The following is a 14,087-nucleotide window of genomic DNA, read 5'->3' on the forward strand; positions in this document are numbered from 1 at the left end:
TGTCTACTGCTCTTACTTTAACTGAATGAAATAGCGGAGTACTATGGACACAGCTGAGTACATCATAGAAACCAACCTCCCCTCCATGGAGTCTGTCTACACTTCTCACTACCACAGTAAAGCAAACAACATAATGAAAGATCCTCACAGCCCTGAACATTCTCATTTCTAATGCCCCAACGGGGCGAAGATAAAATAGAACAGAAACATGTCACCGGGCTCAAGGACGGTGTCCATTCTGTTGTTAGAAGCGAACAGCGTGATGAGTGGACTCCTGACCTCACAGTCTAAATCGATGTGACCTTGTACCACATATCTACCTGCACTGCACTTTCTCTGTAACCAGAATGATTTGTTTTATTCAATGTACTGCTGCAATGTATTGATTTGTGTGGCGAATACCGGAGACACGATTTTCACTCAACCTCTTGTACAAAATAAAGATTCCCCATTTCAATCGTGTGGAAATATTAGACAGCCTGGGTTGCTCCTTTGGAAATCCTGGGGGGAGTGTACACATTTCCGGGAAACCCAGATAAATGAACAAGACTTAATTCTCGCATAAATCGGGCTTGATATCGGGAAACACTGTCAGCATGCCGGCAAGTCGTAGTCATGGAAAGAAGATGGAAATAAACTTCCCAGCCCCCCGGGAGGACGTGAGAGATCTGGATCTCACTGTCCTGTCTGAACGGGGGTAAGATGAACTTCTCATACACGTGGAGCAGTGTCCCGAGGGTGCGATTACTTCGTTTAACCATCGAGACTGCAAGAACACAACAGACCGAACGGCCGATTCCAGCCAGCTGGAAATATGTAAAACAATTATCGACCCCAGGCGTTGATCCAGGTGAGGTTTGGATCCGATACCGGGCCGGGTGATGGAGGTAAATTTCACCTGGTACATCTTAATGGATGGGTTCAGTCTCGGCATCACCACCTCATCCCGCTCCTGTGACCAGAACACCAGGGGCTGAGCGGCGGCTCACCTCAGGCGGTTCCGTGTGAAGGTCCCATAACCCGGACCGACTACGACAGGTTGTGTCCAGTAAGCGAGACGAGGCCGCCAGTTCGAGGAGGTTGACGGGACTCTCTGCCCAACATCAGGTTTCCCTCCCCCGGGATCGACTTCAGTACTCACCGATGGGAAATTGTCGGTCGCGTTCACCCCTAGTAACCGGCCTCAATACTCACCGATGAGAACTTGATCAATTTGTCCCGGAGACAAATCGGTCCACCCGCTCCCAGCAGGCGATCCGCTTCAACAGAGAACGGAACGAAAACCCCGCCCATCCGGAGACTGCGAGAGCGGGGGCGGAGCCTCGGAAGCAAAAACCTGATACTGAAGATCTGCGTTTGAAATGGGAGCGAGAACCTGGGTCACGTGACCGGCTGAGGGTCTCCCGTCTGAACCGGTGACTCTGCTCCTCGCCCCTCACACGCTGCCCGACCCATCCGCCACATTTTACACCAGCTACATTTTTGATTTTTCCTGCTGTACCTTCCCGTCCCCATCTCTCCACCTCCCGGTTCTCAGAGTTACGGGTTCGATTCATATCCCTGTCAGATCCACAATTCCCTGCCGATTTGTGCAGGTTTCATTGAAGTCGCTTCTATATTTATAAACACTAATTTCTACTCACATTCCTTCGGAGCCTCACTGGACAGGAACACTGAAACACCAAGTGAGCAACAGCAGCACCAACACCGTCAGCAAGATGGCGGCTGCTATCCCATCCCAGCCACGTATTTCTATCCAATCCTCGATCCCGTTCCGTCTCCACGCATCTGCTGTCCTCTGTCACTATTTCAACCTTCCCACCTCCCCCTCACCTGGATACACCTCTCACGCCCCAGCTCTTGCCCCATCCCCACCACTCACCTCTTTTCTCTGACTATTTCCCGTCCACTCGCAGTCCAGAGGGAGGGTCTCGGCCCGACATGTTGACGGTCCATTTCCCTCCACAGATGCCGCCCGACCCACTGAGTTCCTCCGGCAGTTTGTTCTTTGGTCTATATAACCCGTGTTAGTATGGGAAGAGGGATTTTACACCAAATACTCTGCAGATGCTGGGGTCAAAGAAACACGCACATCACGCTGGAGGAACTCGGCAGGTCGGGCAGCAGCCGTGGAACCGAGCAGTCAACGTTTCGGGCCGAGACCCTTCGGCAGGACTGAGAGGGAGGGTGCCGGGGCCCTATAAAGAAGGTAGGGTAGGGTGGGAAGGAGATGGCTGGTAGGTGCCAGGTGAAAAATTAGTAAAGGGAAAGATTGAGGGGCGGGGATGGGGAAGCAGAGAGGTGATAGGGAGGAAAGGTAAAGAAGGTAAAGCACTATGCGTAGTAGAAGCAGGCAGAACGATGAGAGAGGTGATAGGCAGCTGGAGGAGGAGGCAGAGTGAAACTGGGATGGAGCCACATGCAAAAATGTTTTTCCCTATTCCCAGTTCCCCGGTCTCCGCTGCATCTGCCCCCGGGACAAGGCTTTCCATTCCAGGACATCTCTAATTTCCTCTTTATTTAAGAATCGTGGTTTCCCTTCTGCCGTCATCAATGATGCCCTCACCCGCACCTCCTCCATTTCCCGCACTTCGGCCCTCACCCCATCCTCCCTTCACCACAACAAGGACCGAGTTCCCCTTGTCCTGACATACCACCCCACCAACCTCCGGATCCAGTATATTATACTCCGCAACTTCCACCACTTTCAACAGGACCCCACAACTAAGCACATCTTTCCCTCTCTTCCCCTCTCTGCTTTTCGCAGGGGTCGTTCCCTCCGCAACTACCTGGTCCCCACGTCCCTCCCCACAGATCTCCCACCTGGTACATATCCTTGCCAGCGTAAGTGCTACAACTGTCCCTACACCTCCTCTCTTACCACCATTCAGGGCCCCAAACAGTCCTTCCAGTTGAGGCAACAATTCACTGGTGAGTCTGTTAGGGTCATCTATTGCACCCGGTGCTCCCGGTGCGGCTCCTCCACATCGGCGAGACCCGACGTCGATTGGGGGACCGCTTCTTCGAGACAGGATCTCCCGGATCCCACTCACTTCAACTCTGCTTCACATTCCCATTCGGACATGTCCATACATGGCCTCTTCTACCGCCATGATGAGGCCAAACTCAGGCTGGAGGAGCAACACCTCATATACCGACTGGGTAGTCTCCAGCCCCTTGGCATGAACGTTCAATCCAAAGCAACACGCACAAAATGCTGGAGGATCTCAGCACAACAGGCAGTGTGTATGGAAAAGAGTAAACTGTCGACATTTTGGACAACCAACCTTTTTCATTTCTGAGGAAGAAGGGAAGTGATCTGAATAACAAGTTCGGGATGGAGAAAGAGGGGAGGTGGAAGGTAATTGGTGAAATCAAGTGATGGGCAGGTTAAGGGCTGGAGAATAAAGAATCCGAGAGTTGTCAATAGGAGAAAGGGAAGGAGGGGACCCGGGGGAAGTAATAGGCCGGTCAGCAGAAATGGAAGTTCAGAGTGGGGAATAGAGAAATGGGTGGGGGTCGGAATTTGTTTACTGGAAGGAGAAGTCAATATTCATACAATCAGGTTGGAGGGTACCCAGATTGAATATAAAGTGTTGTTCCTCCACCCTGAAGCCGGTCTCATCTTGGCACAAGTGGAGGCCATAGCTCAAGCGTCGGAATGGGAATCAGAATTAACATGTTTGGCCACTGCAAAGTCTCCCTTGTGGCAGATGATACAGAGATGCTCGACAAAACGACCTCCCAGTTTATTGCGGGTCTCACCAGTGTGAAGGAGGCCGCATCGGGAGCACCGGACACAATAGATGACCCCAGCCGATTCCCAGGTGAAGTGTTGCCTCACCTGGAAGGACTGCTTTGTGTCTGAATGGAGGTGAGGGAGGGGGTGTACGGGTAGGTGTAGCACTTAGGCCGGATGCAGGGATAAGTATCTGGAGGAAGATTAGTGAGGAGGGATGTATGAACAAGGGGATTGTGGTTTGTGACGTCCTAAACAGATTTGCATAAATGCATTCCCTACCATCATTAGTTATCTTTTTATTGCAACATAAACATCATATATTCCATACAGTGATTGCTCAAGGCAACCGGGCCTCCACACCAGCTCCTGAGGCCACTGAGGGGCGGTGACCAGAGAGCGATAAAAATGTTCAACACTCTGCAGCTCTGCTGGGCTGTTACCCTGGTGATGGAGGAAGTGGCTCAGCAGAACTAACTGAAAATAGGAAATAAGGAACAACCTCACATACGTTGAGTTTAATTGTGACAAAGATGAATACTGAGCTCTCAGCCATATTGTAATGTGGAGCTGAAATTCTAATGGCTGTTTTAACCCTGTCATGAGATGCCTCCAGTAAATCTGTTGGTAGTTTCATCTCGACAGAACTTCCAGCAGTGCAGAAGCTGTTCCAAAATCAAAACACATTGTTGGATGCGGCCTGTCTGTTTCAAATGTCAACTATAGGATATTTACAAAGGACATCACACAATGCATTGTGGTGATTATCGTTAAGTGTCCTTCCTTGTTCAATTAAGTGGTTAAAAATTCCATTAAATTCTTGTGTCTCCGAATAACCAAAGCAACAACCCCCCCCCCCCCACCAAACAAAAAACGTCTGGAACTCCCACCGAACACTTAGGCGTGCAGCAATGCATCAATAAAAATACAGATTTGCAGTACCATGTGAATACAGCCCTGTGCAACCGGGTGTTGGACTGTTGAAACAACCGGCTTTAGAAAGTCAGGATGTACAACTGCTCCTCACTCCCAATCATCCTCAACACAGGCTGTGTGCTGAGCCCATTGCTGTACACTCTGTTCACACATGACCGCACGGCCAAACACCCGGGGAATCACATTGTCAAGTTCGCCAAAGACACGACAGTTGTGGGGTCCATCACATATCAATGAGATGACGTAGAGAGAGAAGGGCTCAAGGCCGGCTACACCCCAACCCACAAACTCACCCCACCACACCCTCATTACCCCGAGTTTAACATTTCCTGCCACCCACCATATGTACAGATACTCCTGTGCCTAACGTCACTTTATGGACATACTACCAATGTTTTAAGCTATGAGATGTTTTTATATAATGCTGATATTTATCTCTTTGTGATTTTTGTTCCTGCATGAGATCCAGAGCAACAATGATTTATGTTCCCCTTTATTTGTCGATTTGTGGAGTTTGTTGCAACAGATGGTGATTGAGGCTCTCACTAGGTGTATTCACGGCAGTGGTTAATATATTATTGATCGCTAATTATTGATCATTTTTGTTAGCCAGAGCTACTAGACGATTAATTGAATGTAGCACGTTAAAGGCAGACTTCACAATTTTTAGATTCTTCATTTCAAAATGGCTGCAGTGTTAAATTTTGTCATAACTAAACTCACAGCATACGATGTTGAGTTTGTTAATTCCCTTTTCGGTTATTTTTGGTGAGCCACTTCCTCCGTTTCCAGGGTAACAGCCCACCAGAGCTGCAAGAAGAGTTCCACATTTTTATCGCTTTGTGGTCACCGCCGCTCAGGGCAGGGAGAGTGGCCTTGGGAGTAAATGCAACAGAGTGATAGTGGGAGGAATGGATGCTGTGAGCACTGACTGTATGGAATGAACTGAGAACACAGAAGCATAGAAACATAGGGAACCTAGAGCATAGTGCACAGGCCCTTCGGCCAACAGTGCTGTCCCAAACATGAACTTACTTTAGAGATTTCCTAGGGTTACCCATCAGCCCTCCATTCTTCTAAGCTTCACATTACTATCCAGAAGTCTCTTAAAAGACCGTCCTGTATCCGCCTCCACCACGGCCGCCAGCAGCCCATTCCTCGCACTCACCACTGTCTGCGTAATAGAAACTGAGCCCTGACATCGCCTCTGTACCTACTTCCAAGTATTTTAAAACTCTGCCCTGAGAAAAAGCCTCTGATAATCCACACGATCAATCCCTCTCATCATCTAATACACCTCTCTCAGGTCACCTCTCATCTTCCATTTCAAGAAGAAAAGACCAAGTTCGCCCAGCCTATTCCCATAAGGGTTGCTCTCAATCCAGAAAAATCCTTGTAAATCTCTTTTGCACCCTTTCTATGTTTTCCACATCTTTCCTGCAGTGAGGCGACCAGAAGTGAGCACAGTACAGTAGGATCCTATATAGCTGTAATATTACCTCTTGGGTCTTGAACTCAATCCCACGATTAATGAAGGTCAATACACCACATGCCTTCTGAACCACAGAGTCAACCTGCGCAGCAGCTTTGAGTGTCCTATGGACTCAGACCCCAAGATCCCTCTGATCCACCACACTGCCAAGACTCTTGCCATTAATACTATATTCTTCCATTATATTTGACCTAACAATGTGAACCACCTCACAATTATCTTGGTTGAACTCCATCTGTCACTACTCAGCCCAGTTTTGAATCCTATCAATGTCCCGCTGTAACCTCCAACAGCCCTCCACACTATCCACAACACACCAAATTTTGTGTTATCAGCAAATTTACTAACCCATCCCTTCACTTCCTCATCCAGGTCATTTACAACAATTACGAAGAGAAGTGGTGCCAGAACAGATCCTGGAAGCGCAGCACTGGTCACCGTTCTCCATGCAGAATGTGACCCATCTATAACCACTCTTTGCTTTCTATTGGCAAACCAGTTCTGGATCCACAAAGCAATCTGCCATTAGATCCCATGCCTCCTTACTTGCTTAATAAGCCTTGCATGGGGTACCTTATCAAATGCCTTGCTCAAATGCATGTACACTACATCTACTGCTCTTCCTTCATCAATGTGTTTAGTCACATCCTCAAAAAATTTAATCAGGTTCGTAAGGCACGACCTGCCTTTGACTAACCCAAGCTGACTATTCCTTATCATATTATTACTATCTAAATGTCCATGAATCCTGTCTCTCAGGATCTTCCCGACCAATTTACTAAACTCTGAAGCAAGGCTCTGAGTTCCCAGCATTTTCTATTTTATAATTTTACATTGTGTTTCTGCTACCCTGAGGGAAACATCGTAGCCAACTGTGCTGGGCAAGATCCCACAGTGCAAGAAGACAGTGATCAAAGATAGTTTAGCCGCTGAGACAAGCTGAAGTGTATCCGTATCTTCTCACAATCTACAGCCCGGTAAACCAGCCTGAACAACAGCGGAGGCAGAAGGTCCTTAGGATCCCCTCTCACCTTAGTTTGTGAATCGAAAATGGGAGGAACACAACGGCAAATCGCCGGCAACAAAGCAACTGTGACTGGGTTATAATGTAGGGATGAAGTCTCTATGAACATGCAACTCACAGTATATGGACTTCAATCCGGGATGGTAATTCTACAGCACGGATTGGAATTTCATCAGTCTGCAGTGAAGCTGAGGTCTCGGGTGGTTAGACAGTGGTTATGGGGTAAATACCGTCTGCAATTCCCAGTGGGGCATCATACCTCTCAAATATTCTGGAGATGTCCGAAATGGTAACGATGGAGATAGATGACGTAGGGCAGAGATTTTGTCTAAGTGGACTTTGGTGAAGCCTCTAACAAGATCCTGTGTGGCAGCTCATCTGGAAGGTTCGATCACGTGGGATTCGCGGAGACCTTGCGAGGTGGTTTCACACCGGGTTCAATGACAGGAATCAGAGGGAGATGACTGAAATTGGATTTAGCGAATGGAGGCCTGTGAAGAGTGGGATATGCGTGTCAGTATTGGGACCTCTGTAATTCATTACTCATGCCGTTGATTTGGCATGAATGTACCTGGCACCTTTAGCAAGTTTGATACTAAATTTGCGAGTCTTTTTTCATATTGCAACAGGTTACAAATAATTTCAAGGGGCCCTTGAGTCAGTTATAGAGATGGGCTGAGAAATGGCAAATGGTTTCGACTTGGACAAGTGAGAGATGGTGATTTTTGGCAGTCAAACCAGGGTGGGACTGGTATAGTGAATGGGAGGTCATGGAGTGTTGTGGAACACAGCGATCTGGGAGTACAGGTGTACAGTTCACTGAAAGTGGATGTGCAGTACCGGGGGTGAAGAAGAAGGCTTTAATCATGCCGGCCTTCATCAGTTGGGGCATTGAGTTCTCGATTATGGACATTATATTATAGTTATATAAATTGTTAGTAAGACTACATCGAAAATTACGTAAAAACACAAAATTTTGGCAGAACTCAGCAGGCCAGACAGCATCTATGGGAGGAGGTAGTGACGGCGTTTCGGGCCGAAACCCTTGATCAGGAGTTCTCTTCATCTTCAGTAGGTTTGATGAAGGGTTTCGGCCCGAAACGTCGTCACTACCTCCTCCCATAGATGCTGTCTTGCCTATTGAGTTCTGCCAACATTTTGTGTTTTTATTTATTTCCAGCATCTGCAGATTCACTCGTGTTGCCATCGAAAAATACGTGTTTTCTTTTCATACTATCGTAGGAAAGCCATTATCAGGGCGCAGACGAGTTTGGTTACGATGATGCCTGGACTAGAGTGCCGAGTTATAGGGAGTGGTTGACCGATCTGGATCTTTATTCCACAGGAGAATGGGGGGTAACATTGCAGGAGTTTATAAAATCAGGAGGGTGTATAGATAATGTGGTTGGTCGTAGTATTTCCCCCAAGGTTCAAGATTCAGAATTGTTTAATGTCAATCCAGTGAACTGTTGTAAAAGGGAACGAAATAATTGTTGCTGTGGATCTCATGCAGGTACAAAAATGAGGAGCAGCTGTATATTCTGACTTTCTGAAGCCGGTTGAGTCCGTAGTCCAACACCCAGTTGCACAGGGCTGTATTTAGATGGTAGAGTTGGAGTTTGTTACAGAGCGGTTCTGTCAGTAAGACTCACACTGGGTGAGTAACCAGTGTGGCAGGATTGGAGTTTTTGCTATGTGCCATTACCGGCCGTTTCACGCTCTTTGTGATGACTGGCGGCAGTTCCACCGGGTGGTAGTTGTTTCATTCTGAAGGTGTAGAGTTCCTGGTGCAGAGATGATGCTGGCTGATTTGAAGCCTGCATAAATGAAGTGTTAACAATGGCCGTGAAGCCATCAGTGAGCTGGTGTGCCCACGGCCGGAGCACTCGTCCTGGGATGTTTACCGGCCCGGCAGCCTCACAGGGGTTGGATCTCTGCAGGGTCCTTTCATTGTTGTTACAGAGAGTGGCTCTCACCTCTTTTTCCCTAATTAGGTGGGGGGAGAGAGAGTGAGACAGAGAGACAAAGACAGAGAGACAGAACGGGAGAGAGGGAGGGAGAGAGAGAGAGAGAGAGAGAGAGAGAGAGAGAGAGAGAGAGAGAGAGAGAGAGAGAGAGAGAGAGAGAGAGATGAGGGGTGGGCCTGTGGTGTGTCGAATTACCAGGAAAAATTTGTTTTTGGGGGTACTGCAAATCTGTGTTTTTATTGATGCTTTGCTGCACGCTTGAGTGTTCGGTGGGGTTGCCGATGCATTTTTTGCTGTTGGGGTGGTGGAGTTGCTGCTTTGCTGCTGCTCATGCATGGGAGGGGGAGCTTGGGGGGCGGCTTTGGGGTGCTAACATCTAACTGTCATTCGTTCCTTAGGGCACTCCTCTGTTTTGGTGGATGTTTGCGGGAAGAAAGTAGTTTCAGGATAAATATCGTATACATTTCCCTGACTTTAAATGTACCGGTTGAAATCCGTTCAAACGTAGGAAGGTGTAACTTTCGTGGCTGGTTTGTGTTGTTTGCCTCGAAGCATTGTTTAGTGCAAGGTGGTGGGGGGTGGGAGGAGGTGTGAGGGCTTCACTGCTACAGTCAGAGCTATTTTCCCTAACGTAGTCTGCAAAGCCGTTGATGCCCAGTCAAATATACCAAGGATTATTCCCCAGGGTTGGGGAGTCCAACCCCAAAGGGCACAGATACAATAGAGCGGCGAGATCAGAGAGACCAGAGAGGAAATCTCAATACACAGAGCGAGTGAGTACCTGGAACGAGCTGTGTACTGATTGCATCGTTGGTTATCTACCTCGGGTTCCGTATTCTCACCTGTCGCCTATTTGTGAGCAGCTGGAAATTAAAGGAACACTCGAGTTATTGGAGACCTGAAATCAGGTCAGGAATTGCTTGAAGCCATTCCGACACAGGGGGCTGGAGCTGAAGCATTAACTTTGTTCCTCTCCATAGAATTCTTTATCTCCAGAGTGTTTCGTGTGTTTGCAGCGTTTTCGAACATTGCTTTGAAATGCTTTAAGGCTCCTGGGAAATAGACTTGCGTAGAACGCACAATGTAATCCATTCTCTTACAGCACAGAAACAGGCATTTCGGCCCATCTAGTCTGTGCCATTCTCTGCCTAGACCCATCCACATGAACCCAGACCATATCCCCCAATACCTCCCTCATCCATACAAACTTCTCCTATATACTGCATTTGAAACCCGCATCCGCATTCGTGCCACCCTCTGAGTGAAATAGTTCCTACTCCGATTCCCCTTAAATATTTCACTTTTTGCCCCAAACCCATCACCACACCGGACATAACGGGCAAAAGCCTACCGGCATTCATCCTATTTCTACCATCTTAGTTTTGTATATCTCTAGCAGGTTTTCCAAACCTGGGGTCCACAGACCCTCCCGTCACTGGTAGGTGTCTATGACAAATAAAACTTGGGAACCCCTGCTAGCATCTCCCCACATTCTCCTATGCTCCAGGGAAACAATTTCGAACCTGTTCAACCTACCCCTGTGACTCTACTCCTTAAATACCAGCAACATCCGTGTCCGGCAGGGCTCCTGCAGCCTCTACCTTATTCGTGGGGATTTATCCATCCTAATTCACCTCAAGACAGCAAGCACATGTTGTGTGATCCTTGCACAATCCACGACTTGACTGGCTTTCGTCATTTCTACAGTCTCTTTCTGTCTCCCAGGGAAACACAGGCATAGAGAATTTGTTGAAAATCTCTCCCATCTCTTCCGACTCCATGCATAGATAGGCACATTGAACATTGGGAGATATTTTGTGACTGTTAAAAAGGCAGTAGGGAAACAGACAGACAGACAGACAGACAGATATACTTTATTGATCCCGAGGGAAAATGGGTTTCGTTGCAGTCGCACCAACCAAGAGTAGTCTAGAAATATAGCAATATAAAGCCATAAATAATTAAATAATAATGTTAATAATGTCAAGTGGAAATTAGTCCAGGACCAGCCTATTGGCTAAGGGTTTCTGACACTCCGAGGGAGGAGTTGTAAAGTTTGATGGCCACAGGTAGGAATGACTTCCTATGACGCTCAGTGTTACATCTCGGTGGAATGAGTCTCTGGCTGAATGTACTCCTGTGCCAAACCAGTACATTATGGAGCGGATGGGAGACATTGTCCAAGAAGGCATGCAACCTGGACAGCATCCTCTTTTCAGACACCACCGTCAGAGAGTCCAGTTCCACCCCCACAATATCACTGGCCTTACGAATGAGTTTGTTGATTCTGCTGGTGTCTGCTACCCTCAGCCTGCTGCCCCAGCACACAACAGCAAACATGATAACACTGGCCACCACAGACTGTCGAACATCCTCAGCATCGTCCGGCAGATGTTAAAGGACCTCAGTCTCCTCAGGAAATACAGACGGCTCTGACCCTTCTTGTAGACAGCCTCAGTGTTCTTTGACCGGTCCAGTGTATTGCCAATTCGTATCCTCAGGTATTGGTAATCCTCCACCATGTCCACACTGACCCCTTGGATGGAAACAGGGGTCACCGGTGCCTTAGCCCTCCACAGCTCCTTAGTCTTTTTCACATTAAGCTGCACAGTATCTGTGCACAGAAAACACAGTTTCCCGCAGTAAATTATTCTGCCACCAACTTGTCTGTTATGCGGAGAAATGTGCTCATTACAGTTGTTTACCAATCTCACAAGAGAGATTCTGGAATGAAAAGTTTTAAGTATGAGGGAAGGTTGGTGTCTCTCAGGCTGTTCTCAATAGAGGGGTTGTGACTCTGGAACTACAAATGTCAATGAAATCCTGAGGAGTGGATAGAGTGAATATGGACACGATCTTTTCAACAGGATCGGAGTCCAGGATCTGAGATCACAATCGCAATATATTCAGTTGTATCTGGGGACCTTCTCTTCCACCCTTCTGTCCGGGAGCAGGTTCTGAATATCACCTATATCAATGCCGGGGATTGATCGTAGTTATAGATTATTCGCAGACACAGGAATATAATGTAATTTTTAACCACTTAATTGAACAAAGAAGGACACTTAACGATAAACACCACAATGCATTGTGTGATGTCCTTTGTAAATATCCTATAGTTGACATTTGGAACAGGCAGGCCGCATCCAACAATGTGTTTTGATTTTGGAATACCTTCTGCACTGCTGGAATTTCTGTAGAGATGAAAGTACCGACAGATTTACTGGAGGCACCTCTAGACAGGGTTAAAACTGCCATTAGAATTTGAGCTTCCACATTACAAAATGGCTGAGAGCTCAGTATTCATCTTTGTCACAATGAAACTCAAAGCGTGTGAGGTTGTTCCTTATTTCCTATTTTTAGTTAGTTCTGCTCAGCCACTTCCTCCATCACCAGGGTAACAGCCCAGCAGAGCTGCAGAGTGTTGAACATTTTTATCGCTCTCTGGTCACTGCCCCTCAGTGGCCTCAGGAGCTGGTGTGGAGGCCCGGATGCTTTGAGCATTCACTGTATGGAATATATGATGTTTCTGTTGCAATAAAGAGATAACTAATGAATGTAGGGATTGCATTCATGCAAATCTGTTTAGGATGTCACAAACAAGGGTCAACAGAGATCACTCAATCCACAATCCCCTTGTTCATTCATCCCTCCTCATTAATCTTCCTCCAGATACTTATCCCTGCATACGGCCTAAGGGCTACACCTACCCGTACACCTCCTCCCTCACCTCCATTCAGACTCAAAGCAGTCCTTCCAGGTGAGGCAACACTTCACCTGCGAATCTGCTGGGGTCATCTATTGTGTCCGGTGCACCCGCTGCGGCCTCCTTCACACTGGTGAGACCCACCATCAATTGGGAGACCGTTATGTCGAGAATCTCTCTATCATCTGCCACAAGGGAGACTTTGCAGCGGCCAAACATTTTAATTCTGATTCCCATTCCGACGTCTCGATCAATGGCCTCCTCTTGTGCCAAGATGAGACCGCCCTCAGGGTGGAGGAGCAACACTTTGTATTCCATCTGGGTACCCTCCAACCTGATTGTATGAATATTGAATTCTCCTTCCAGTAAACAAATTCCGACCCCCACCCATTTCTCTATTCCCCACTCTGAACTTCCATTTCTGCTGACCACCCTATTAATTCCCATCGGGTCCACTCCTTGCCTTTCTCCTATTGACAACTCTAAGATTCTTTATTCTCCAGCCCTTAACCTGTCCATCACTTGACTTCACCAATCACCTTCCACCTCCCCTCTTTCTCCATCCCGACGTTTTTATTCAGATCACTTCCCCTCCTCCTCAGGAATGAAAAAAGGCTCATGGTCCAAAATGTCGACAGTTTACTCTTTTCCATACATACTGCGTGTTGTGTTGAGATACTCCAGCATTTTGTGTGTGTTGCTTTGGATTCAACGTTCATGCCAAGGGGCTGGAGACTACCCAGTCGGTATATGAGGTGTTGCTCCTCCAGCCTGAGTTTGGCTTCATCATGGCGGTAGAAGAGGCCATGTATGGACGTGTCCAAATGGGAATGTGAAGCAGAGTTGAAGTGAGTGGGAACCGGGAGATCCTGTCTCGAAGAAGCGGTCCCCCAATCTGCGTCGGGTCTTGCCGATGTGGAAGAGCCGCAGCAGGAGCACCGGGTGCAATAAATGACCCCAACAGACTCACAAGTGAATTGTTGTCTCAACTGGAAGGACTGTTTGGGGCCCTGAATGGTGGTAAGAGAGGAGGTGTAGGGACAGTTGTAGCACTTACACTGGCAAGGATAAGTACCAGGTGGGAGATCTGTGGGGAGGGACGTGGGGACCAGGTAGTTGCGGAGGGAACGATCCCTGCGAAAAGCAGAGAGGGGTAGAGAGGGAAAGATGTGCTTAGTGGTGGGGTCCTGTTGAAAGTGGTGGAAGTCGGGGTGTATAATATA

At 47.7% G+C, this 14,087-nt stretch overlaps 1 protein-coding gene across 1 annotated transcript in view; it reads right to left on the minus strand.

Annotated features, from left to right (window-relative positions):
* Positions 1-14,087, minus strand: part of LOC140723819 (uncharacterized) — a 245,928-nt gene that overhangs the window by 15,971 nt on the left and 215,870 nt on the right. Inside the window, exon 5 of the mRNA XM_073038356.1 lies at positions 13,346-13,361. Within this exon, the coding sequence (XP_072894457.1) occupies positions 13,346-13,361 (16 nt within the window). The remainder of the gene's footprint in view (positions 1-13,345; positions 13,362-14,087) is intronic.

The sequence above is a fragment of the Hemitrygon akajei genome, unplaced genomic scaffold (assembly GCF_048418815.1).
Source record: "Hemitrygon akajei unplaced genomic scaffold, sHemAka1.3 Scf000139, whole genome shotgun sequence".
Taxonomy (NCBI): Eukaryota; Metazoa; Chordata; class Chondrichthyes; order Myliobatiformes; family Dasyatidae; genus Hemitrygon; species Hemitrygon akajei.